The sequence below is a fragment of the Petromyzon marinus genome, chromosome 42 (genome assembly GCF_048934315.1).
Source record: "Petromyzon marinus isolate PM22_M1 ecotype Great Lakes invasive population chromosome 42, UKy_Petmar_22M1.pri1.0, whole genome shotgun sequence".
Taxonomy (NCBI): Eukaryota; Metazoa; Chordata; class Hyperoartia; order Petromyzontiformes; family Petromyzontidae; genus Petromyzon; species Petromyzon marinus.
In genome coordinates, this window is record NC_133708.1 from 4,164,855 (window position 1) to 4,192,007 (window position 27,153).

The following is a 27,153-nucleotide window of genomic DNA, read 5'->3' on the forward strand; positions in this document are numbered from 1 at the left end:
ACGTCGTGATTTTTGTTATTTTATTTTTTACCTACGTGACTTTACCCAATAGAACCAAAGAGTATTGTTAGGGTGTTTATGAATTGTCTGAGGTTGCTTAATCTGTGGAACTGCCAGTGTTTCTTAGTTAGATGAGGCATAAATATTATTTGCCTTAAGAGACCACTTTCTGTGCGTTGTTTACACTACGTTATGGATGCTGTGTTTTTTATTCCTTAATATAATGCCATCGTGTTTTAGGCTCAGTCTACATTACAATTAATATGACAGATTAAAAATGCGTGTTTTTAGAGATACATAATTGAAAAAAAATGAAGATAATTTGTATATTGCGATTATAATTTTCTATCTATTTTTTTACTTCGCTTATGTGTTATTGTTTATTATTGGTTTATTTTTACCGTCACTTGTTGCATATGTCGGAGGAAGTGGTGGTGTTGTTTTTGTTGATGAAACACGATTCGAGAGCTTCTTGACTCACAGGGTCATGCAAAATAAACTGAAACTTAATGGACAGCTGAGGAAAGACAGTTTGAGTTCGGAAATATATATTTTTGCACGGACATCATTTGCCGTAGCAAATGTGTAAAGCGTTCCAACCACCCCCCCCAACTCTACACTCAATGCGTCGTGTCCAATTCACCGTACGTCACATGACTTATTGATGAATGCAACTCAACACAGTATCACTTAAAAAAATTGCTTTCATGGTGGATTATACGTAAATAATAATAGGTCTACATCACCACATTAGAATTACATCTTGGTTGCTCTGCCTATAGGCTGTTTAATACTGGAGTTCGTTACCTCAAAATCCACTACGGCAACATACAGCGATTGCTTTTGCATCATGTCGCTGGGTTATGGTGAAGGGACCCACCCCACAGTGTTCATGGAGACCTCTTGCCTATATGAGGCAATCCATACACATTGTAATGAGCAGGCTAAATGGAGCACAGGAGGGCAAGTGAAAGATGAGCTTCATTTTATTCACCCGAAACCATATTGACGCTCACCCACTTAAACACGTGCTTCTGGCAAATATTGTTCCAAACAGCACAGTAAGCTGCTCATTAGTGAAACAAACATATGTCCGTTTATTTTGTAGATTTTAAAAAATGCATGTTCATCAGGATTTCATTGTACACGTACGGTAGCTGGGGACCTTTTAAGCGACTGCTTGGACCTGTCCAAAATTGGCAAATCTCCCTCTTTCCAATGTGTTTTCGGGTCATACCATGTTCTTGTACCATGTTTGTTGTCCTTCCCCTGTACCACCGATTAGCACGGTCGGCTAACACACGTACACGTTCGGCTTCTTCAGGAGCTCTCGTGAAACTGAAGAAGTTCCCAGAAAACGTCGGAGACATCGTGCCCAACAATGCGCAGTGCAACCATAAAAAAAACCACAGACATAGAGAGAGGGCTATGAAGCACAATAAAAACGCGAAAACGTACGCAGCAAAACTCTCCGTCAGTACGGCGGTGGCCCTCGCGGGCACCGTCCCGACCCCGTGGGTACGTGGTGGCTGGGGCCTCACAGGGGGCCCACATCCCACCAATGCGTGGCGGCGAAGTGCGCTCGGCGCGTGTTGGAGCCGCAGTGGACCTCGCCCTTCTTCACGTGGTGCGACAGGAGGTCGTCCACGAAGGAGCAGCGCAGGCCGAGGGGCTCGATCAGCGAACACACGCTGGTCTCGAGGGCGCACTGCTCGTCGATGATCGGACCAAACGGCTTGGGGATGGCCAGCTCCTTGTTCAGCACCACCATGTTCACCTGCGAGTCGTAACACGTGCAAGAGGTGAATTTTTTTTCACGTGTGTATGTTTAACTTTGTTAGCAGCGTATGTAGCCAACCGCACTAATCGGCTGAGTGTCTCGCAGTTTATAACGGTTTGTTAGAAACGTCTTTGCCGTGTTCACCTTTCCACAATAAAGAATACGACGTTTCGCCAATTCTGGCCGTCCCCTTATGATGCTAATTGTAATTATTGGTGAAACATCGTACTCATTGTAAATGTTGTGGGTTTAACTCTCCAAAACACCGGTGTGCTGAACTCCTAACGAATTGGCATGTTTTGTTTACGTACTGAACCTTACTAATTAAGCAAGCACCCTCTCTAGTTTCCGCTCCTCCCTCAAGACCCACCTCTTCTCCCAGGCCCATCCTTCCCTCCATCCCTTAGCACCCCCATAATTCCGGTACTCACAAACCGCCCTCCCCATACCCCAAACCCTATCCGCCAAATCACTTTTCGTTACCCGAATTGTACCACTCATAATCCTTGTAAAGCGCTGTAGATAACAGCGCTATGTAAATATAAGATATATTGGCTGTGTCGGGTGGTGGCGGATTTGACGACATTTATATTTATGCGATCTAACCCAAAAAACCTCTTATTATGGACAATATTGGTCGTGAAAGCTCTGCTACTACTACGTGTTAACTTGCACCTGTGGTGGCGAGGCTGTTATCGCTCGCCAAGCGCACGGCTTCCGTCGCGTTTTGCATTCTCGACCGGTCGCAGGGGACGTGAACCCGAGGTTTGCCACGCAACATTGCAGCAGCAACAACGACAATGAGGGCAGCCACACGCACCATGTTGGAGAAGTAGGCCTCGGCCTTGCTCTAGTTGAGGAAGAAGAGCACGGGGAGCTCGATAATGTCCGCCTCCTCCAGGCCCAGCTCCCTCTTGAGCACGTCACGGTTCCAGTCGATGCAGCGCTGCCACCACACACAGGACAGATAAATGGGGAGCCGGGGATCGCGTCGCTTCAAGGCTGTGTGGCAGGTGCCTCCCCAACCCCAGCAAGCTGTTAACGGCGCTGTCTCCACCGCTGCGTACGTTCAGTGGTCCCTCGGTCTATGATTCCATCGATTAACAATCCGCCTCCCATAGTCCCATTTCTATTAACGATACATTTTCAATGAACGATACGGTTTTACGATATCACACGGCCGCCCATTTCGGCCAATCGGAGCGGTCCCAAGTGGACTCAGCCAACCTCAGCTCCAACAACCCCTTAAACCGCTATCCATGTTCTTAGCCAAAGGTATGACATTTTATTGTATGCTCTATTCATTATTTATCCATTTTTCTATTCATATTAATGCTCTAATGTGTTCCTACAACGTGTATTTATTAAAATTGCGTGTTTAAATATTATAACCTATATTTTTAGGGTGAAAAAGATCAACTTCTGGTCGTCTTTTAACAAATTAAGCCTTCAACGTGTATTTCCTATATTCGATTCATGATGTCAAGTAACGATGGTTTTCGTGGACCCAGTTAACATCGTTAATCGAGGGATCATCGTATATCTGTACAGCGGCTGGGAGGGCAATCACTCGTGATGATAGTGTAGAGGTGTTAACTACTCACTGTTCGGTAACCTGCATTGCCACGAGGTATCAAAGGGGCAGTGCAGCGTTACCTCTGTGTACATAACGGTTGGGGTCAGACGAGGTGAAGTGGATCGTAGCGACAGGTATCAGTGTGTTTAACACGTAGTAGAGCTTCCACGGCCAATATCCATGAGAGGTTTTTTGTTGGATTAGATTGCGTAAATATACATGTCGTTAAACCCGCCACCACCCGACAGCCAATTAGTAAGGTTTGTCACGCAAACAAAATATGCCAATTGGTTACTAGTTCAGCACGCCGATGTGTTGAAGAGTAAACTCACATTTATAATTCGAGTACTAAAACTTACATCCTATGGTTGTGGCTTTAGCCAGGAAAAAATACATTTTAGTGATATTGCTATTGATTTAATGATCAACTTATATTTAACATATGTAATTGAAGATATCGGTGTTACAAAAAATAACCTAATGATAACATGTCTAATGAATGTAAAACACTAAAATCCCTCTTGCACCCTCAAATGCGGAATGCGCACCGTTATAACGCGGAACACTCCCGTTATAACGCAGAACGCTCCCATTATAAAGCGGAATGCTCCCATTATCACGCAGAATGAGCGGCGTTATAATGCTGAATGCTCCCATTATAACACGGCATGAGCGCCGTTATAACATGGCATGAGCGCCGTTATAACATGGAATGAGCGCCGTTATAACGCGGTTTTCTGAGCAGTCGACGTCGAACTACTTTCTTGAGCTGCATGGCTGAATGGTGTGATACAGTACGCGGAATGATACAGTAACACGGCGGTGTAGCCTCAGTTATTTATCCCGCCATGTTACTCCCCGTGTGCACATCATATCTCGCCAAACTGTTGTTTACATTTTTAGTGTGGAAATAGTTTTTCGCTTAAAACTAGTTTTTAGTTTGAAGCAGCACTTATCAGGAACGCATCTACCGCCTTAAACGAGGACTTACTGTGATGATATATTTTATCATTTTTATTAAACAAGAGCCCAGTATACGGCACGAGCGACGGAAATTATATTTTTGTTAAACGGACAGTGTGATTATCGTGGACATGACATCGTACTTTATATCGTAGCATCCCCATAAGGGGTGACCCGAATGAGCTGTGTGTGCCCATCTGGTGGAGAGGCGATGATGATGATGGCGAAGCCACTGCCAGCGCATTTCAGTTTCAAATTAGTGAACTATTCTAAACTAAAAAAAAGATTTTACCAGGTAAATAGCTCTTTTTCAGAAGCGACCTGGCCACAGAAAGTCAAGAACAAAGAACACGTTTAAACAATTTATTGAAAGCAGTGCAACATCAATCAAACACCAATATTTTAACCACATCAATTTGCAGTGGCGATTAATAAAATATAAAAGAGAAATGCACCTGGAAATGAGGCACTTCTCATAAATGTACTACTGATTTTGGTCCATGGAAGGTACATTAAAAAGCAAAGCGAATCACATGACTTGGTGGCCTGTGGTCGAACCTGGCGCCGACGTCTTTTCGATGCCGAGACACGTAGAAGAGAAGCATTTTGAATCAATATCTCCTGTAAACCGGAGTACATTCGCAGGCGGATATTGTCAAGAAACTCTGCGCTTTTAATTTAAGCTAAATTCCCAACTCTGAAAGTTTGACGCTCATGCAATGAACATTAAGTCTCACGTGGCAGAGCGGGTGAGAAAATTCCTCCCTCTGACACGTGGAGCCAGAGGTCACTTCCAGCTGTCTCAGAGGTAGCGCTGCTATATCCTCTTCAGTGAGCCATACCATTACACAAGGGGGGGTTGGTTGCACTGCTGAATGAGACATCCCAATGGATACTTCGTCTCAGACATGATGCAAACAGGGAAATTATGATAAAATTTTGTAAAGTTTAAAAGCCATGTAAAACTATTCTTCACATTAATCTAAATCATTGTTGCCACGGCCAATTCGAGTGACGCACACTCGTTACATGTTTTTCTAATTTAAACTTTTCTTATCCAATGCAAAACTGGATGTCAGAGTTAAGTTGATCCTTGGGGCTCTAGTTATCCTTCGATCTCAAAGGATTCGCAAGTCAATTGGGGGATGAATAGGCCTGAATAGGCACGAACATCATACCAGCCACAGTTTTCTTAAATGCCTTTCCCTACACAATGTTTGCAATGATAAGGCAAAAGTCTGCTGCAAGAGTTACTTGGCTTAGATAACGCCCTTCGACAAGCCTACTATTTGTTTTTAGTCCTTAAGAGCTGGCACGAGTTACCTGCCTGAAATAATCAAATCACCATACGTGATTACAGCCTGGATTAATACTCACAAGGCAGTTGCCTGAATTGAACCAGCTGAGCAAGCTATGCCAGAGCTGTGCCGAGCCAACCCTGGTGTGACTCGAGAGGTGCTGGGTTGTTTTTCCACTGCACCAGCCAAGACATGCCAGGGCTGTACCGAGCCAGCCCTGGTGGCACTCGGGAGGTTGCTTGGGTTGCTTTTCCACTGCAACCAGCCGAGCCATGCCACCGGCAACAAGCACAACGAGCAAGTCGAGACACAGGTAGACAATGTGATGACGCCGTGTCCTCACCACAGTGTGCCGACTAGCGTCGCACATGATGAACGAATCATTAGCCCTGTTTAACACGTAGTAGTAGGCTACGTGTTAGATATAAATGTGTAATTCAGCCTGCCACCACCCGACAGCCAATTGGCGAGGTTTGTCACATCAACAAAACATGCCAATTAGTTGCTGCTTCAGCACATTGATGTGGCAAAGAGTAAAAATAGTAAATTGTGGATTTACTCTCCCAACACACAACCGGTGTGCTGTAGTAGTAACAAATTGACACGTTTTGTTTACGTTATAATCTGGATGGAACACTCATTTCTTTAGAACTGCTTTTCGTGTTTCGTTTGTGGTCCTTCCCCGACACCTCCGATAAGCACGGTTGGCTACGTATGGTGCGAAAGAAGTTCAACATACAATTCTTACAAATTGGCTGCGTCGGATGGTGGCGGGTTAATCAACGCATTTATATTTACGTGACCTAACCCAAGCAAAACTCTTTGTGAATCATTGACCCTGACCCTGTTTGGGCCCGAGCTAGATTCAGATACTTTGTTAGCCCAGGAAATTATGCTTTGGTTGTGGCTCAGCACAGTGGGAAAACCAACCACCTGTACCATCAGTTTAACACGTAGGCTTTCGTGACCAATATTATTCATAATAAAGGTTTTTGGGTTAGATCGCGTTATGTATAAATGTGTCGTAACCCTCTACCACCCGACATGGCCAAACAGTAAAAAATGTGTCACGTTTACAAAGGACAAATAGTTTACTACTTTAGCCCACCGGTGTGTTGACGAGTGAATCAACATCATTTAAAATTTGAGTACGACGTTTCGCTGGTAATTACATCCAGCTTCATCGGGCAATTCGCCAGAATGGTAAAGCCCTCACTTTCTCCCGGTGTTAAATAGAGCAGCAGGGTGACGTCATCATTTAACTCATTCAGGTGCAGTGATTTCAGGCGGGAGGGGGGGGGTATTGTAATTATAAAATCGATTGGTAATCAGTCAATGGTTATGATTAGTAATGAGTTGTAGATTAGTAATTAGTTGTAATGTGTGTTATTATAATTATATGCACAATAACACATGCGGGCCTCGCACTGGCTTGGCTCGGACGATCCAGCGGAGGACGGGCCATCGGCATGACGTGGGCTGTCGTCTTCACGCCCAGGGGCTTGACGGGTCTCACAGGGGGTCCACGTCCCACCAGCGGACGCCGGCGAAGGGTGAGCGGCGAGTGTTGGAGCCGCAGTGCACCTCGCCCTGATTGAGGTGGTAGGTCTTCAGGTCGTCGATGAAGTGGCAAGCGAGGCCCAGGGGCTCGAGCAGGGAGCGCACGCGTCTCTCCAGTGGGCACTGCCCGTCCACGTGCGGCCAGAATGGCTTTGGGATGCCCAGTTGCTTGTTGAGCACCACCATGTTCACCTGGGCCACGGAATGGCACGGGAGAAATTAATAAGCCTGCATTTTAACGATGATATAAGGAATAATATACTATTTTGCAGAGGTTCTTAGCAGTCAGTTGTAGAGTATTCCAAGTTGGTCATAGAGGAGTGGGGTAGTTTAGGGTACAGTATACAAAGTATGTATGTACGGTGAACTTATTTCGCACCGTGTGTAGCCAACAGTGCTAATGGGAGGTGCGGGGTAAAGACAACAAACTAAACACAACAACAAGCAGTTCTAAGGAAATGAGTTTCCTGTGGCTGAAGTCACGATACAGCGCAAGCACAATGCGATGGCAGTGGTGGATGGTGAATGTTTACAACTGAGACTGCCACTAGTGTGACCACTTGGCAGCATCGTGAAATAAACAGATCTAAGAGAAGGGCACGGCAAGATGCCGGATGGCTATCGTAAACAAAATTCGGATATTGCCATTTCTAACAGATGCCGGTTTAATGGAGCATTCTGGATGGTAAAGTGCCGAATTGCAGAGCTTTTCCTGTATATACTATTAAAAATAATAATAAAAAAATTAAGCTTCTAATCTCAATGGTCCTCAAACTATTTGTGATGGACAGGTCACTTCTGAAAAAGAGCTATATAGATCAGTGGGCCTTACCTGGTAAAATAAAAAAATAGTTAAACAGTTAAAGAGTGGAGCTTTGGTAACAGAGCATCCACACGCACCACGTCGGGGAAGTAGGCCTCGGCCTTGCTCTCGTTGAGGAAGAAGAGCACGGGGAGGTCGATGATGTCCGCCTCCTCCAGGCCCAGCTCCCTCTTGAGCACGTCGCGGTTCCAGTCAATGCAGCGCTGCCACCACAGTCGTTGCCATTAATACGCACGTGTGCGTGTGTGTGCGCGCGTGTGTGTGTGCATTTCTTCACAGGTGCTCGCTAACAGCACTTGCCCCAAAAGGCCGTTAAGGCTATATGGGGGATCTTTGTCTTTGTGCCTTACAAAATTGGCGCGTGATTTTTGGCGATTTCAGTGGCGATTTTCTTTTTCTCTCACTAACTTTGACGTCAATTATTTTTTATATGCATGTAGTATTAATAATAACGAACGATAAAAAGTAGCATTCAAAGCCATCAAATGGGGCTGTCTTTGGCCTTATGGAAACAATAGGCTTTTGTATTCTTTGGTTCTTTCGGTAAAGTCACGTAGGTAATAATAGAATAAAATAAAACAAAAATAAAAACAACTAAATTAAATCACGACGTTTTGGGCGCAACACAAGCGCCCGTCATCAGGTGGAACACAACAGTTAGAAACATCTAACTGCAGTGAAACAAGACGCTATATAAATAAGAGAGGGGTGGGAGGAGCCAAGGTGGGGGGGTGGGGGGTGGGGGGTGCGTGGGGCGGGGGGTAGGGCATAGGAAGATCAAAGAGAGAAAAGGGAAGACACTAAACATGCTGCAATGGACAACATGACACTAAACATGCCGCAATGGACAACAACATCATGTAGTTATGATTTTACCTGATTAATAACATATTTCCAATGATTGCTCAATTTGTATCCATCATCTCAGTTAAAGTTATGTCTATGTTTGTGTATCTGGATGGCTTCATGAACAAACCTTTCATAGTAGCCAGATGGTTTGCAGAGTACCTTGGTCTCGGAAAAAACAATATCATGAGAGCCCACAGCATTATAGCAGTGATCAGCAACTGCGGAGGAATTGGTTTTTCCGTGTTTCAGATCTGACTTGTGCTCGCGGACACGGTCAGAAACATGACGTTTCGTTTCGCCAATGTAACGATCACCACAGATGCAACTTAGTTTGTAGATTCCAGGGTATTGCAAGTCAGGAATGACATCCTTCACAGATGAGATTAGATCACGGATTTTGTGTACTGTACTAAATCGGACCTGGATCTTGTGTTTTGTTTAAGATTTTGGCAACCTTTTTGGTAACGCCATCTATGTATGGTAACGTGATGGTTTTGATCGGAGTCTTAGGGGGTTGTTTCTCCATGGTAGGAGATACAACTTTGCGGATACTACGGACCGAGTATCCATTCATCTTAAGGGCCATGTGTACATGTTCTAATTCATTGACCAGGTGGTGTTGGTCAGAGATGCAGTCGGCCCTATGGATCAGTGTTTTGATGAGGGAATTCTTCTGTGCCGGATGGTGGTGGGAATCAGGCTTCAGATAGGAGTCTGTGTGGGTGGCATTCCTTTAGACAGAATGTCCCAAAGAGCCATGGGACCTCCTCTCAAACAGAACATCCAAGAATGGTAGCTTGCCATCCTTCTCCACTTCCATGGTGAATTTGATTGATGGGTGTATGGAGTTAATGTGGTCAAGAAATTGGTTAAATGCTGGTAGGCCATGTTGCCAAATGACGAAAGTGTCATCCACATATCTCTTCCACAGGGAACGACATAGGGTGGATGTCTGGATGGCGTCTGTTTCAAATTTCTCCATGAAAACATTGGCTATCACTGGTGACAAGGGGGACCCATGGGGTATCCTCATTTTGTTTGTAGAAAGTACCATTCCAGGTGAAGTAAGTGTTGATGAGGCAGTGCCTAACCAGCACAGGGACATCAGGGTTCAGTCCATGTTGGACAAAGTGTTCAATTATTGCTATGGTGTCAGTAGGCCTCGGCAAGGTAAGGTAAAAGGTTAAAACAACGAGCCTACCTTTACCCTACCTTTTACCCTTACCCCACTTTTTACCCTTACCCCATACAAATTACCCGATTACAGGGTAATTACTGGGGTACTACACATGAAAAAGGTTTATAACAGGTAAATGCTAGGTAGAGTGCTTTATTCATAGAGAATACTCTCGATGATTACAATTTTACACGCTTTATTTTAACTCACTGTTGTTGTCCTCAAATCTTGTAACTAAATTTTAACCCACTTCCCAATGTGGTATCGACTGCAAACTTGATATACTTATGTCATACTGATGACAATACTATATTCTATCATTAAAATATATATATAAGTTTTAAACATTTTTTATGTTATGTTTCGGCTTGGGTCTAATTGTCCACAGTCAACTGACGTTGGCTGTAATTGGCCACGGTCCCTTACGTTACGGCAAGCTTCGGGGCCACTTCCTGGAGTCGTGGAGTTCTGCAATTACTCATACATTTCATAAAAGCGTGTTTTTAAGAAAGTTTTTTTTTAATATTACTAATTAAATGGAGGCCACGGACTGCGCCACGGAGCTTTTAGTGGTAAACAAGGCACCGTATTTACCGGGTAATACTTCGCGCTACCGTTACCCTACTGGGTAATTCTTCCGAGCTACCTTTAACCCTACCCTTTACCTTACCCGTTGGCATGTCGACACCTTTACTCTTTTACCCGGTAAAAAGGGTAAATTACCTTACCTTGCCGAGGCCTAAGTGTCAGGCACTGGAACCTTGGTAAATGGAGAGACCACATCAAAGCTGACGAGGACATCATCAGGGGACAGTGAAATGTCCTTGATTAGAGAGACCAAGTGAGTTGAATTAAGTACAGCTGAAGTGGTCTTGCCAGTAAAGGGAAGTAAAGTATCCGGCAGAAAACGGGCTAGTTTGTAGGTAGGTAAGTTGATCGTGGACACGATGGGCTGCAATGGGGTACCTTCTTTATGGATCTTGGGAAAACCATAGAATCTGGGTGGTCTAGCAGCCGAGGGTTTTAGGGAGAGCCGTTTGACTGGTTCGATTAGGGAAGTCGAACTGGTAATTTTCTTGTTGGTTTTAGTAGTTAGGCTGTTAGTCAGATCTCTATTGATTTTGGAGTAGCTGCCATCATTGAGTAGGCCCTGGATTTTGTTGTTGTATGTGGTTATATCCATGATGACAGTGGCATTGCCCTTGTCGGCCGAGAGGATGACTATCTCATCCCTCTTTTTCAAATTTACGAGTTCAGAGCGCTCATTTTTGCCAATGTTGCTAATGGGTTTCTTAGAATTTTTGAGGATAGTGGCAATTTCAGCTCCAGCAACGTCTGTTTGGATGTGTCCTAAGCCTTTGAGGGCTCAGCATGTTTAGTGTCATGTTGTCCATTGCAGCATGTTCAGCATGTTAGTGTCTTCCCTTTCCTCTCTTTGATCTTCCTACGCCCTACCCCACGCACCCCCACCCCCCCCACTCTGTATCTCCTCCTTGGCTCCTCCCACCCCTCTCTTATTTATATAGCGTCTTGTTTCACTGCAGATTTCTTGCCCAGTTCAGCAGTTGTTTCTAACTGTTGTGTCCCACCTGATGACGGGCGCTTGTGTTGCGCCAGAAACGTCGTGATTTAATTTAGTTGTTTTTATTGTTGTTTTATTTAATTTTTTTATCTACGTGACTTTACCGAAAGAACCAAAGAATATGGATCCTTGCAGTCACGAAAACTTAAAATCTAGAATAGGCTTTTGCTCATGAAACGGATATACGGTGAAGTCCTCGCTTAACGCGTGTTCACACAGCGCGTTCCTCGCTACGAGAGTTCTGCGAGGGAGCACTCTCGCACACAAGCGGAACGCGCCATGCAACAACGCTGGCTGCTCTCAGTTATAACGTTGGCCGCTCCCCATTATAACGTGGACCACGCCCCGTTATAACGTGGTTCCTGAGCGGTCGACGACGAACTACTTTCTTGAGTCGCGCGACTAAGCGGTATGATACAGTAACGCGGAACAATACAGTAACGCGACGGCGTACCCTCAAATTAGTTGTATGTCCTACCATCGGATGAGTTAATTATATAAACGTGATTCAGTCGGTTAATTCCTCACTTAATGCATTTACACTGAACGCAGCACTTTTCAGGAATGCATCTACCGTGTAAACGAGGAATTTCTGAACACGAATGAATCCCACCCCCTGCACGAGGCAGGTGTTTGAAGGACACCCTAAAATCGTGTGTGTGTGTGCTTATCTCTGGGTATCAGTGTGTGCGTGTGTGGTTATCTCTGGGTATCAGTGTGTGTATGGTTATCTCTGGGTATCAGTGTGTGTGTGTGTGGTTATCTCTGGATATCAGTGTGTGAGTGTCTGTGGTTATCTCTGGGTATCAGTGTGCGAGTGTGTGGTTATCTCTGGGTATCAGTGTGTGTGGGTGTGGTTATCTCTGGGTATCAGTGTGTGTGTGTGGTTATCTCTGGGTATCAGTGTGTGTGTGGTTATCTCTGGGTATCAGTGTGTGTGTGGTTATCTCTGGGTATCAGTGTGTGTGTGTGGTTATCTCTGGGTATCAGTGTGTGTGTGTGGTTATCTCTGGGTATCAGTGTGTGTGTGTGGTTATCTCTGGGTATCAGTGTGTGTGTGTGTGGTTATCTCTGGGTATCAGTGTGTGTGTGTGTCTGGTTATCTCTGGGTATCAGTGTGTGTGTGTGTGGTTATCTCTGGGTATAAGTGTGTGTGTGTGGTTATCTCTGGGTATCAGTGTGTGTGTGTTTGGTTATCTCTGGGTATAAGTGTGTGTGTGTGGTTATCTCTGGGTATCAGTGTGTGTGTGTGTGGTTATCTCTGGGTACCAGTGTGTGTGTGTGGTTATCTCTGGGTATCAGTATGTGTGTGTGGTTATTTATGGGTATCAGTGTGTGGTTATCTCTGGCTATCAGTGTGTGTGTGTGGTTATCTCTGGGTATCAGTGTGTGGTTATCTCTGGGTATCGGTGAGAACAGGTCCACCTCTGGGTGAATACTGTACCTGCACATTATTGTTTTCAGTCGTGATGTTTATGTCATCGAGGATGTCCTGAATCTTCATCTTGCGCTCCAAGGATGAGACAACTGTGGGGGGATCATAGATGGGAAGAGGGTGATCGCGATAGAGGAGATGTGGGAGGTCAGAGGTTAGGTTTCATTGCTTACAGCATTGACTACAACTAGCATTACTGCCTGTTGTAATTACAACTAGCAGTAACTACAACTAGCAATGGTGAAACGTCATACTCAGATTGTAAATGTTGTGGATTTGCTCTCCAACACACCGGTGTGCTGTGCTAGTAACAAATTGGCATGTTCTGTTTACGTGACAAACCTCAATAATTGGCTACGTCGGGTGGTGGCGGTTTTAACGATACATTTATATTTACGCGATCGAACCCAAAAAATCCGTATTACGGATTCTGTTCAATGCAAAACCGGTACCAGTTCTCGGTGCAAATCAATCGCTGCCACCCAAAGAGAGATGCCAATTTCCTGATTGTCCAACTGAAACCCAAGACATGTGGCAGCCCTGACTTTATAATGCCATCCAATGTTTGGTGCTTTACAGTTATATTTCTTGGAAAGGCAAGGATATTTTCCCAAAACGTATTTTTTCTTTCTTTGCAACTCACCAGATGGAAGTCTTTACAAAAGGGTCGGTGCCTCATTTTTCTCTTCTAGTCAATCATGACCCAGAACTTTTATCAGTATTAGAATACAGTCTAGGAAAGGCCTAAGGCCCAATCCACCACGTTTCCATTTTGCCTGCTTTCAGATGCCCTCAACTAGCAGAAGACGAATATGTACCTGCACATTAAAGCTAAACACAAATACGTAGTCGTCCAATGTGCGGGACACCGCTTCATTTAATACCTAGGATCTTGCGCTGCCAACTGCAGCTTCAGCGTCGATGTTTATAAATCTTCAACCTGCACATTTAGTGACGAGCTCACCGTCTGGGCAGCTCTCAAAGAGGCGCCTCTGGCCGTGGCCCTGCTGGTGCAGCTCCTTGAGGAGACGGAGACACGCGTTGGGGCTCGCGAGCAGCAGCCGGAACCCCTGTGTGTCGCACGGCACCACAAGCAAATCGCACACAACAACAACACAAACACGTAGAACACGACAATAATAACACCACGCAAAGCACAATACAATTCACCGTAACACAAACACGTCACACACAATGACAACACAACACAATGCACAGCAACACAAACACATCGCACACAACGACAACAACAACACAAACACGATGAACAACGGCAATAACAACACCACACAAAGCACAACACAATGCACGGCAGCACAAACGCATCACACACAACGACAATAACACCGCACAATGCACAGCAACACAAACATATCGTACACAACGACAACACCGTACAACAACACAAACACACAATGACAACGACATCAACACAAACACATCGCGTACAACAACGACAACAACAACACAACACACAACAACACAAACAGACAAAGATCGTTAGCAGCCCCGCCGTTGGGCAGGGGCCTCCCACCCGCGTCTTCCACTCTTCACGATCTCTTTGCCACCTCCATCTCGGGCATTCCCCCAAACTGCATCTCATCCCACAATCTCATTTTCCATCTTTATTTTTCCTTCCAATCTTCAGCCTTAGTTCCTTTGGTAATGTTTCCGCATCTCTCATCCGATGTGCGAGCAATATCAGCCCCCCACTGGAAGCCCTGCGGCCACCTTGCGCCACTGATGACGCCGTCACTCGTCATCACCGAGGTCGTCACTCTGGACATCTTTGTGAAAAAGAGCTTTGTAGCTCATCGGATTCTTCCAATAAAAATAATTCAGATTATGATTCTGAGTGTCGCGCGTCTTGAAGGCCGGATGCCTGACAGCTGCCATTGGAAAATGCATGCCGCTTAAATGATTATTTTAAAAAAATCTGTCTTCTAATTGATTTTTCTAAATCTCACACAAACCCTCCTATTATTTCCTTTTTAAAGATCTTATTATCTTGTTCAAGTAAAAAAAGATCAATGGTCATCTATTTGCATATTCTCCAGATTATAAGAGACAGTTTTTTTCTCCCCGTACTTTAAAACAACATTTCCAGGTGCATCTTATTATTCAGTTTTCGTGTGTGTGACCAATATAACTTTATTGACACTGGGCACATGTTTAGAGTGCATCGGACCTTGCGAGTCTTTTATAATGATGAGACTATGGTATACCTTCAATAGTGCTGTTTGTTTGCTCACCCCTTGGCATTTTGGGCCTGTGCTTAGCAACCACAATAATAACAACAAAATAAACAACGCATGTATATAGACATTGTGCATGCACGTGTGCTCGAATATACAGGGTGCTTAAAAAAATGTTTAACACGTCTGAGAATTTGCAACAATGCCACAAGAAATGTGCCTCCAGGCTCTGAAGACCACCTGGAGATGATTCCAGGCATGTGTTGACAATGATTGCGAACAAGTGGAGACTTTCACATTTTTAAGCTATTAACATTACATTTTGGTATCATGTTACAGTACCTTATCCGTTATTGTTTCATTAAAAACGATAGTCCCATTTAAGTGTTAACGTTTTTTGGAAGCGGCCCGTACTCGAGGCCAGCGGTACTCCACGCCAGCGGTTCCCAACCCTCTTTCCCAACCTCCAAATATTTAGCGGAACACCACACGCTGCAACCACTAGTTATTTGAAATTGTGCATTTCCTCGGTGAGGATGTTATTATTTATCTTTTTTTCCACGGGACCCCCACCCCACCAGGTTGGGAACCACTGCTCGAGTTTAAAAATCCATCCATGGTCCTGCCCCACCCTCGTCTTGCTTCTCTCGTCTCTTACTCCTCTGTTACATCCTATCCTCTATGCTCCCAGTCTCTGCGGTCCCTCTCCGTGCCGCCCTCACCATCCTGCACCCAGCCTCGCTCTCTCGTTCCTTGTCCCTTCTGGCTCCCCTTCACTGGGAACAAACTCCCACTGCATGCGGAACAATCATCGTTGCCAGAACAACCAGCTGCCGCTCCTCCCTTAAATCCCATCTCTTCTCCCCAGTCCAATCTACTACTGCTGCTGCTACTAAACTAACCTAAAATTAAATTAAACCATTATTTTACCAGGTGAGGCCCACAGAGCTATGTAGTGCTTTTTCATTAGTGGCTAATCACATGGGCATTTATTGCAGCCAAATGCTTTAAAAGCATATTGATTCTAAACGTGAAGGACCCGGAGACAAATCCTCGCGACCACAGGAAGAACATGCAAACTCCAAATATACAGCAGGCGTCAGGGTCAGTATGAAATCCACTACCTTCTCTACACCAGGTAAGGTAGTTAAAATCTTGCCACCGTGGCGCCTCCCTGTCCCCCACCCCCCAGCTACTACCAGACCTACCCCAACCCCCCCCCCCCTTAACCTCTCCCGCCTGTCCTCCTAACCGTCACCTAAACTACACCACCACTTTCTAAATCGCAACAACCACCATCATCTCCCGTGTAATCGGAGGACAGTTCACCATCACGCCAAACCTTGCGGTCGGGCGCCGGCACGAAGCTCATGAACTCGTCGACGTGGCCCACGCTGAGCCAGTCGCTGTAGAGCTCAACGGGCGCCTGCACCTGCTGCGCGAACAGGAACTCGCGCACGGCGCGGGCCATTTTGCGCCCCGCGCGCTCTCTGCAGGGACGGGACCACATACGAGACAAGCGGGGCGCGGCGGGTCAGGGCGGGTCGGGATGTCACACCTGGGCGACAACGGCGGGCGACGGAGTCAGGGGGATAAGGGGACAGGAGGTGGAGAGGGAATGCGGTGAATGGGACGATCCTGCGAACGAGGGACCCATTTGAGCTCGAGGTGGTGCGTGGCACGTGCCTGTAGTCCCGCCACTCTTAGAGTGATTGGTGCAGCGGCGGCGTGGTTGGCTTGGGCCCTGGTGAAAATAATTAATTGGGCCCCCCCATCCCTCCATCTTCAATTTTCCCCCACTTTGTATCATAAATCGTTACATCTCAATTATGAAGCTGTTTCATGACCGTTCCCCTCTTGTCTGTGTGTGTGTGCGAGCTGCTTAATGAGCTCATTCTTTACGTTTTCTGGCTTTCTGCCGAGTTCGGTTATGATTCGGAATCATACTATACAGTGTTGTTATGTTAAGGTTTGGTATTGAGCGGTATGCCATGTTAATTTAAAAAATATCGCACGATATGCTGCTAGGTGTGTACAAGTTGTTCATATGCTAGTGGTCACATGGCTATATATTTTTTTTGCTCTCAGGAAGCCACTAGAGTTATGCCCTTTCAAATCGAAATTGAAAAAACATTCTTTAAAACTGATTTTTGTACTTAGTTGATCCTGCAATCTCAAATGTAAATGATCTATAAACCTGAAAAGTTTGCATCTGAACTTCAATCTTTGATTAGTTTGTTGTCCTTCCCCCACACCTCCGATTAGCACGGCTGGCTAACGTACGGTGCGAAAGAAATTAAATGTGCACACCTATATACAACACCTGGACTCCTCTGGCTTATCGGCAGTGCCTTCCCTGTGACGGCACCAGAGAAGGTGTCGGTCCAGCGATGTTGGTAAATTGTCACGATTCAGCATCGTGACCAAACTCGCCCGTTTTTTGTGTAGATGGTACCTCGTTTGTATTTTCTCATTTATTTCTCTGTCTCATTTGTTGCAGTTTTTTCTTGACGATGGGTGTTTGAGGAATCGCCGATTCCAATACAATTGTTGCATTCAACGGCGAGCGCACGTCCAAATGTGCTTTCATGTGAATTCCAGTCTTGCGCAAGAGCAATTTTCGATGTCCACTCGCCACGACGAGAGTGCTTCGGGAGGAGGCAGCTTTGTCATTGTCTCCCATTGAAGAGGGCGAGGGCTACAGTGGTCCACTATATACTTGAACTAATTAAGGTTTGTGCAAATGAGAAAGCTATTTTTACAAGTGGGCTAATGGGGAGGGGGAGAGGGGGGTGAAGATAACCGTACAAATGAGATAGAATAAACGTGAAAAAAATTAAGCCCAAATGAAGTGGAAGTGGAGGGGGTGGAGCTGGGGTGAGGAGGTGCATTGCGAGATGAACCAGCCAACCCGAGTTTGAATCCCGGCCATGTTCAACATCGGTTAAAGAGCGTTAACCTGAACCGGGCCTGGCCCATTCCCACTCACCAAACGTGAAGGATGGTGGAAACAACCCCCTGTGATTGACATTGGTGTGGAATGGCCTTAATGCGGAAGATTTTTTTTTAATGCAGCAAGGCAGTCGATTTCTTCCTTACTTTCTGAAAACATGACGAAAAATAATGACTGAAGAAGAATCGGCTCTTGAATCAAATCGCGACCGCCGACTGAATATTCATCGAGTTATTGAAGAGGTTCGGGGGGAGAGGGGGGGAGGTGAATCATTCCATGCGGCGACCCCCAGAATGAGAGAGGGAGTGAGACACCCAGCAGACTCACCCGGGGAAGGCGCTGCCGATGATGATGCGCCCGAGTGGATATTTCTTGCCCCTCACGATGACGGGGGGCGACACCTCAAGGTTTCCGAACGAGTCCAGGCTGTTCACCCATTCGCCTCTCCGTGTCTTCCGCGTCACATAGCCAAAGTCCTTGCCCTGAGACGCCGGCCAGGGCAGAGAAACACCATGGTGGCGAGATATTAACTACCTCGCCTGGTATGCTGGAGGTCAGCTTTTGAGACTGTCGAGAAGTTCTTACCGGGGTCCCCGACTCGGTGGTGCCTCGGCTGGGAGGCTTCCCCCCCTTGCTCTCCAAAAACCCTTGCAGAATTATGATGTTTGGTCCAAAGTCCTTCGTTTTTAGTTTCGATCATTCATTTAAGACCATTTTGCTTTGATAAATTATCCACGTGATAAGCCACTTCGTTGAGCTATAATTTGTGGCCAGGTTGCTTCCGAAAAAGAGTCATATAGCTCAGTGGGCCTTACCTGGTAAAATAAAATAAAAATGTTGGTTTTAGTTTTAAAACATGAAAGGCTCACAGACTGAAGGGCTGTAATCTGTTGGAATTTTACACGTTGAAACAGACCATGGTTCATTTACATTATTACCCACAACTAGTGACATAGGTGCATAATAAATTGAGTACAGTCTCTGAAAAGTTCACGATTTGAAAAAGAGCTATAATTGCTCAGTAAGTCTTACCCCAGTACAATAAAAAAGGTTTATTTTTTAGGAACGCAGTGAACATGACTCTCGCCATGTCCAATTGCCTCCACGGACTCATCCCTGCATGCCCCGTCTCACTCCATCCTCTCTCATCATCCCCTCGGTTCCCCTCCACGCCCCCTCCTGCTGCTCCCCTCTCATCTCACTCTACTCTCCTCCGCACGACCTTCCCATTGCTCCCTTTCTTTTTGTCCTCACCATACTCCCCCCTGTGTATAGGAGGATACGATGCATTTCGTGGGTAACAAGCAATTCCTGTGAATGGGTTACTGGATGATGTATACAGTAGTCCCTCGTTAACACTGACATCGATTAAGTATACCTATCAACCTGTTATCAGTGCCTACCTTATTTCAGACCAATTCAGACAGTATTGGTCACCCCGTGCCCTTATAAAGGGCGAAACACAAACAAATAGAAACAAAATTTTGCCCGCATGGAAACGGCTGTACGCCGTATGGACCTGAAAACTTAATTTCCCTGTACAAGAATACGGGTAAACCGTATGGGTTGACAGGTATGTTTAATGTTTTTTAATCGGTTCACGTTTCACCTCCTATAGGACCCCTATGGTTCCGACTGACGTTAACATGTTGATTGATGGTAATGTTTACGTTCTGCACCCCGCGTGCAGAACGTAAACATTACATGACTGGTACCGTCTTCCTGTTTCAGGAGAAACCCAATTTTCTGATATACCATGATAAGTCCACCCGTTCGCCCAACTTAACGCCATTCGATTTTTTTTTATCTCTGCGATTTTTGAAATAAAGTCTACAACTAGCAAACCAAGCGACCTTGAAGAGCTTAAACATGTTACTGTTGTTGATGTTGCTGTGTCATCATCCATCCCCTACAGCTGTGTTGGAAAATGTTTTCTCAGGGTTTGAACACTGAATTAGTTTGATTATAGTGAATTATTGATCATAGTAAATGATGGACGACGTGGAAGTTTATTAATAATCCGATAATATCTAATCAATACCATAACATTTTGAATAAACTAAAAACTCCTAAGCCATATTAAATTAATGTCAGTACCTCGAATAACAATAAAACTACTCAACATTATTTTTGGTCTATTATTTTTCGGACACCCTGTATGCTTTTTAATCCGCGATTCGCGAGGCAGTGTGCATCGCTTTCTGCCATGGAAGCGTAGCCAGCAAGGGCTGGGTGGGGTCGACGCGGTTACCGTTAGAAGGATCGGCACAGCCTTAAGTTCGTGGTCCCGCGGGGAGTCGAACACGACCGGTATGACCTTGGTGGGACACTCGCAGTAGCCAAACTCCATCTCGTCCTGCGCGTGAACAAAGAGAAACGTCAATTACCCCACCCCCACGAAACCTCGCTGAGTGAATGGAGCAGCGTTGGTAGCGAGTGAATCCACCGGCGGATTAAGGCCTCCCAACGTCGCACTAAGACGTTTGGTTTGTTTGACCATACTTCACCGTGCAGGTGGAGTGCAGGCTGAAGGGTGGGCCCTAGGACCAGTTCGGATATCACTCACCACTGATGTTAGCTGTCATCAGGAAATCGAACTTGGGTCGCCGGGTTCATAACCCAGTGCTCTCACCACTGCACCACTGCACCACTGCTCCATCAGAACTAAAGCATTATGAGATGCTAATCATCTTCGACAGATGAGCTCACCCTGTGTGCTTACCACTATGAATGAGAATTGAACTCAGGTCACTGGGTTAGTAGCACAGCACGCTAACCGCTACTCTACGGCTCCCCACACACCTCAGTACTCTCTCTTACACACTGACACTCACCTGCATCCACACGTCCATATTGACCTGTATTTCAATTGGCGTGCACCCGGCCAGGTGAGCGAGGGTGGTCATCTGCTTTATGAACACCGCATTCGAGTCGACCCTGGGGTGACAAAGACAAAGTTCCCCCGTATAGCCTTAACAGACTGTAGGGGCAAGTGCTGTTAGCGAGCACCGATGAAGGCCGGCACAGCACACGAGGGGGTGGGTGGCCAGCACTACACCAACACACACTCTTCCACACACCTTTATCTCCCTAGTGGTGACGTTTACACATTGCACCAGCTACTCCTTTGAGGCATAGTCGACCTAGGGGAGGTCCAGGACCGGTAAAAATATTCGCTATCACTGGTGTTGGCTGTGAACGGGAATCGAACCTGGGTTGCCGGGTTTGTAGCACAGCGCACTAAACTGCTACACTTCCACTCCCTACTAACCCTGAGGTGAGCACACAACCACGCAAACACACAACCACGCAACCACAGAACCATGCAACCGCTCACCATGCAGAGAGGATACACCACGCATCACACGCCACCGCATCTAGGCCCGGTTTAATTTATTTTTGGGATTAACATAAAAATCGGGAACGTATCCCTACTCCCCAGATACCTTGACATGAAGACCTCCAGCGCCGGCTGGGTATTTGGAGTCATGATCCACGGAGCCACACGAAAAACCACGCTGTCGGTGAAAATCGGTGTGCTCTGTTTGCCCTGGCAAAAGCGAGAAAATAATAATACTATAGCGTCACAAAACAACCTAACCCATAATGTTCATAATGATGGTTTTGGGTTAGATCGCATAACAATAAATGTGTTGTAACCCTCCACCACCCGACACAGCCAATTGGTAAGGGATGTGTCATGTAAACAAACGCCAATTAGTTCCAACTTCAGCCCACCGGTGTGTTGGAGAGTAAATCCACAACATTTACAATTTGATTATGACGTTTCACTGGTAATTACATCCAGCATCATGCGCCATTTGCCAGAATAGCCTATCCCACTTCACTTCCCATAGATGGATCACTGATGTCAAGATGTGTCCAGACACCTGGATAGAAAATAAATCGCAACGTTCGATGGGCAGACAAAAAGCCGACTGCTGCAAGGATGACCGGAGTCTGCGTGATGGTTTATGCTCCTCGACAAGAAAGATGGATGCACGGGGATAGATGCTGCCCGGTTGCTGCTGCTGGTTCTGCTGCCCACTCACCGGCAGGATGCTCTGGAGGAGGCTGAGGTGGAAGAGAACAAATCCGTTGAAGTCGCCGTCCGGGAAGCTTAGCCCCTCCACGAAGAGTTTAACCTCTCCGCCACGACCCGGGTACTCGAACAAGTAGCTCGACTTGCCCGGCCCCAGCGAATGGCTCTCCGTGCCTATCACCTTGCTCAGATCTCAACACCACCGAGGCACCGACAACGTGTCAACCAGCGAGTGTCCTTCACTTGACATATCCCCCGTCACGTTTACAAGCTTGTGATGGTTGTCCGATCTCAGAATCAAGAGTAGGATTCAGACTGGAGAGTGAATTAAAACCTTTTCTATCTGCGAGGATTACGTTGTTGAAAATGCTCGCGAATGCAGAAAAACCTTTGCTCCAGTGGGGGAAAAGTGGGGTGAAGTTCCTGGAACGAGTGAACATAGGGAGGAAATGGTAAGTGTTAAATAACTATGAATACAATAAATAAATAACATTCAGAAGTACGACGTTTTTTTAATTTCCTTTCATAATGATGATGATTTGACAATGATAGAGGTGGTGGTGGTGGTGATCTCCTCGGGAGATACAGGGGTTTGATAACAACGCAGCACAGCTGTTATCAGTTCAGCACTGGGGAGCGCAAGCCGCAACACTCTCCCTGATTGCATTCGCGTTCTTTTTAATGGACCAGACAGTCGACTCGTTTATACATTTGGTATAAGTACGTATATGAAGTAAAAAAATCCACAAGAGTGAGTTTAGAGCGGGATTACTGCAAGACGTGAGGACTATGTGGGCAGCCGAGAGGGCATACCTGATCTTTGCAGACAGTTTCAAATGTAGTAACATTCTGTGCTCACCTCCCTAGTGTCGATGGTCTGTAGGCACTACGCACACTCGCGAATACTGAGTCTGGCGGGTCGCGAAGAGGGAAAAATGGATACATTTAGAAACTCGCGAATATGCGAAACTTGCAAATCCAGAACTCGCGCTTAGTGAGGATTTCTTGTATTTGGATTGAGGACTGCCTCAGGATACCAGCTACCATAGGCTTGAGATGCCAGGTAACCAGGAGATAGCAACGCAGCTACAGAATGTATGAAGTGAAGTCGTGAGTCGTAAGGAATGAACTGGCGGACCGTATCTCTCTTTAAATACACCTTGATGCTAAATGCAGAGGGAAAAAAAACCGGAGGACCCGGAGAAAAATCGACGCAGCCACGGGAAGAGAGACATGCAAACTCCAAATATAGAGAAGTCAGGGTCGGGATCTTACCCACGAACTCCTGTATACCCAGCGAGGTTGTTAACATCTCCTAGCCACCGTGCAAAGTGATTATAGACAGGCGTCAGGGTTGGGTTTGAGCCCACGACCTCCTGTATCCTGTATACCAGATGAAGTAGTTAACATCTCTTAGCCACTGTGGCGCAGTGCTCCGTTGGGTCGATGGGCCTCTCACCAGGTACGTGGAAGACGCCGGCGTGCTGCGACTCGAGGGTGTGCAGCTGGAGGCTGTAGCCGGGCGGCAGCTTGGCGGGACCTCGGGTACGAACCAGCATGGGCGACATGTCCTGCAGGTCTGTCGGGGGATGGTCACATGCGGCGGCATAGCGATCATCACCCATCAGCTCATTAGTGACACAGTGATTATCACCCGTCAGCTCAGTGACACGGTGATCATCACCCGTCAACTCATTAGTGACACAGCGATCATCACCCGTCAGCCCATTAATAACACGGCGATCATAACTCGTCAGCTCTTTCTGAAGCCAGCATCGCAGCTTCACTCGATCTCATTCCCTCTTCTCATTCCTCTCTTTCTCCACTGCATCTACCCAACCTCCTTCCTGGTCTTCCCTCCTCCCAGTTTCCCTCCACTTTTGTGGGCACCGCAACATGGCTCCCGCGACGCTTCGTCGACACCCAAGGCCTCTCGCCCCTCTAGGGGGAGCCCTTCTAAAGCAGTGGTTCTCATACCGGGGGGTACTCGGGGGTACAAGCAGTGCCAGATTAAGCTAGTGCGGGGCCTGTAGCATATGTTATAAAGGGGCCCTAAATATGAAAACACAATATTTTTACTTGCATAGTAAAGTCATTGTATTTTTTAGTTTGCTATACAGCCAAATACGACAAATCGCTAACCTTTAAACACCCAGTCATTCATAAAAGTTGAAGTCGGTATAGTACTATAATAATAGAGAATCACTGAATTGGAATTGATAGCTTCAAAGCATTTAGCGCGGGGCCCTTGAAAGTGCGGGGCCCGTAGCTAATGCACGTGTAGCTACTGCACGTGTAGCTACTGCACGTGTAGCTACTGCACGTGTAGCTACTGCACGTGTAGCTACTGCACGTGTAGCTACTGCACGTGTAGCTACTGCACGTGTAGCTACTGCACGTGTAGTAGCTACTGCACGTGTAGTAGCTACTGCACGTGTAGGGGGTACCTGAGGTGATTTATCAATGAGAGTCATTTTGTAAATAATCTTAGATGAGTCTGCCAATATAAAATAACCAAGATGAAATTTATATCCATATGGTAACCCAAAACGATATGAAAGACCTTTCTAAACTCACCGATCGTAAACAATGTGGGTTTCCAAGATAACCAGCGAGCGCGAACAAATTACCTCGCGCGTTGCACAGCGTCCATTTAATTATCTTCTTTTATGCACTTGCAGTTACTAGCTAGTTAGGATACCTCACGAAATGAACAACTGGTTCAAATATTGATGTCCATTATTCATACATTTATTTCTCAGAACCATGTTTAGTCGGGCAAGGAGCTTGTGCTCGTATGAAACAAAATTCAACAAGGGGGTCACAGAAGTCGCCAATCGAAGGTTGAGAACCACTGATCTAGAGGGCGTTTACGCATGTCACACGTCACACATTTTTTGTGCATTTGTATTATTAAAGAATAAAAACGCTCAGCAAGTCGTCAATGAGGAGCACGGAGAAAGCGAAGCGGCGTGAGGTGGAGATTGGAGTTTGCATGTCTCTCTCTCTCTCTCCCCGTGGTCGCCTGTGGATTTTTTTCCGGATCCTCCGGTTTTTCCCTCAAACATTTTAAATCAACGTCACGCGTTTAGAGTATTTGGCTGCTGTAAATGTCCACGTGATGACAAGCCACCTTCGTCGAGCCGTCATTTGTGAATGCCAGGTCGCTTCTGAAAAAGAAGTTATATACAGCTCAGTGGGGCCTTGCTTGTTAAAATAAAAATTCGTTTAGTTTATCAATTTTTAGTTCATGGAGTGGCGACCGCGCACCTGCTGCCCCCTGTAGGTAGCGGTCCTCGTTGTCGGGTTTTGGGGTGGAGTCCGTCTCCTTGTCGCAGTTCACCAGAAGAATGGCGCCATGCCCGTTGGGTCCCCACTTCCACGTCGCCTTCACGCGCCACAGAGAAAAAGACAAAGATCCCCCCCATGTAGCCTTAACAATACTATCAAGGCAAGCGCTGTTGTTGCGTGCAGCACCTGTGAAGGGCCGGCACGACACATGAGGGGGTGGGTGGCCAGCATCATGCCCCAGCCGCATTTGTCTTGCCCAGTGGTGATGTTTACGCGCCGCACCGGGTACTTATTTGAAGCCGAGTCGACCTTGGGGAGGTCCAGGACCAGTTCAGACTGGTGTTGGTGGCAGTCACAGTGGGTTCAAAGAACAGCGCTCTAACCATTACACTACCGCTCAGGACCACAGAGATAGAGATCCCCCATATAGCCTTAAACAGATTGTTGGGGCAAGTACTTTTCCCGAGTAGCACCTATAAAGACTGTAACGGCACACAAGGGGGTGGATGGCCAGCACCACACACCGGCTGCCTTTGTTGCCCCCAGTGGCAATGTTTACTACATGCCACACCAGGTACCCATTTGAGGCTGAGTCGACCTAGGGGAGGCCCAGGATCGGTTCAGATAATTGTCACCGGCATTGGTGGCCGTGAGCAAGAATAAAATCCGTGTAGCCGGGTTCGTTGCGAGGCATAGCGCAAAACCGTTACTGCACCACCGCCCAGCACCACGGGCACAGAGCGACAACCGTCGAAGCTTCTACAACGCCCCCCCACACCGCCACCCTCCAGTGAGCGAAGACTGCGGCCACGCTCTGGGGATGACGACACGGGCTGAGCACTCGCGCCTTTGCCGCTTGTTGCAGACGAGCGCGGTTCGAGCCCAGGGGCCGCCCTGGATGACGCCGCGGGGTGTATCAACCAGAGACAAAATGGGCCGTCTGCTTCACAGTGGTGGACATTCGAGATCCCGTGACGTGATTCGAAACGGAGTGGACCACGTGTGCCGGCGTCACGGTCCAAACTTACCAATTAAAATTACTCGTAAATGACCTATGAACTATAAAACTATACAAAAAAGGTGTATTTATACTGGAGGAATCCGATGAGCTAACAAACAATAGGAAAACACGATAGGAGTGTAAAGTAAAAAAACATACCAATAAGTATTTTTTTTTATCTTACCAGGTAAAACTTACCGAGGTATTTACTTATTTTTCAGATGCAACCTGGCCACAAATGGTAGCTCAACGCAGTGCCTTATCGTGTGGAAATTTATAGCAGCAAAATACTCCAAACACAAGTCGATTATAAATGTGGAGGGAGAAAGCAGAGTGAGAAAGACGCAAACTCCAAATATACAGCAGGCGTCAGGGTCGGGATCGAACCCACGACCTCCTGTATACCAGGCAAAGGAGTTAGCATCTCGCCACCGATGACGGGGGCAGAAGAGGATAGTGTGCGGCCGTCCACCTAGCTGGGCTTTGACAGAAAACCACGAGCATGTGAGAGGGAGTGGACAGGGTGAGATGAAACGAGAAGGGAGTAGGCAGGAGTGAGCCCTTGCAGAGAAACAGAGGTGACCTCTATTTTTTTATATTGTTAACAACCCTGCCAAGCCCTTCCCGAC

At 46.4% G+C, this 27,153-nt stretch overlaps 3 protein-coding genes across 3 annotated transcripts; all 3 read right to left on the reverse strand.

The window, feature by feature from the left end:
- Nucleotides 1–968: 968 nt before the first annotated feature.
- Nucleotides 969–3,115, reverse strand: LOC142930581 (protein-arginine deiminase type-4-like). Its single transcript, XM_076073442.1, has 2 exons — nucleotides 2,601–3,115; nucleotides 969–1,777 (listed from the first exon to the last, which is right to left on the reverse strand). Exons 1-2 carry the CDS (start codon nucleotides 2,601–2,603, stop codon nucleotides 1,538–1,540), a joined length of 243 nt encoding a protein of 80 aa, XP_075929557.1. The 5' UTR covers nucleotides 2,604–3,115; the 3' UTR covers nucleotides 969–1,537.
- A 1,553-nt stretch (nucleotides 3,116–4,668) lies between these two features.
- LOC142930630 (protein-arginine deiminase type-4-like) lies at nucleotides 4,669–20,541 on the reverse strand. The gene is made up of 7 exons (XM_076073625.1): nucleotides 20,443–20,541; nucleotides 18,519–18,673; nucleotides 16,581–16,728; nucleotides 14,008–14,113; nucleotides 13,053–13,135; nucleotides 8,078–8,203; nucleotides 4,669–7,369 (listed from the first exon to the last, which is right to left on the reverse strand). Exons 1-7 carry the CDS (start codon nucleotides 20,539–20,541, stop codon nucleotides 7,130–7,132), a joined length of 957 nt encoding a protein of 318 aa, XP_075929740.1. The 3' UTR covers nucleotides 4,669–7,129.
- LOC142930579 (protein-arginine deiminase type-3-like) lies at nucleotides 20,050–26,605 on the reverse strand. The gene is made up of 5 exons (XM_076073440.1): nucleotides 25,504–26,605; nucleotides 23,693–23,812; nucleotides 22,244–22,425; nucleotides 21,638–21,741; nucleotides 20,050–21,128 (listed from the first exon to the last, which is right to left on the reverse strand). The coding sequence occupies exons 1-5, from the start codon at nucleotides 25,769–25,771 to the stop codon at nucleotides 21,008–21,010; spliced, it is 795 nt and encodes a 264-aa protein (XP_075929555.1). The 5' UTR covers nucleotides 25,772–26,605; the 3' UTR covers nucleotides 20,050–21,007.
- Between the last annotated feature and the right edge of the window lie 548 nt (nucleotides 26,606–27,153).

Coding starts and splice junctions, on each gene's coding strand:
- LOC142930630 (XM_076073625.1), bottom strand. CDS start 20,541: ATGGAGTTTGGCTACTGCGAGTGTCCCACCAAGGTCATACCGGTCGTG. Junction 8,204..13,052: donor CTGAAAACAATAATGTGCAG/GTACAGTATTCA, acceptor CTGTGGTGGCAG/CGCTGCATTGACTGGAACCG. Junction 7,370..8,077: donor AGGCCTACTTCCCCGACGTG/GTGCGTGTGGAT, acceptor TCCGTGGCCCAG/GTGAACATGGTGGTGCTCAA.
- LOC142930579 (XM_076073440.1), bottom strand. CDS start 25,771: ATGCGGCTGGGGCATGATGCTGGCCACCCACCCCCTCATGTGTCGTGC. Junction 22,426..23,692: donor CGGCGTCTTCCACGTACCTG/GTGAGAGGCCCA, acceptor GGTGGTGTTGAG/ATCTGAGCAAGGTGATAGGC. Junction 21,742..22,243: donor TCCTCCAGAGCATCCTGCCG/GTGAGTGGGCAG, acceptor CGCTTTTGCCAG/GGCAAACAGAGCACACCGAT.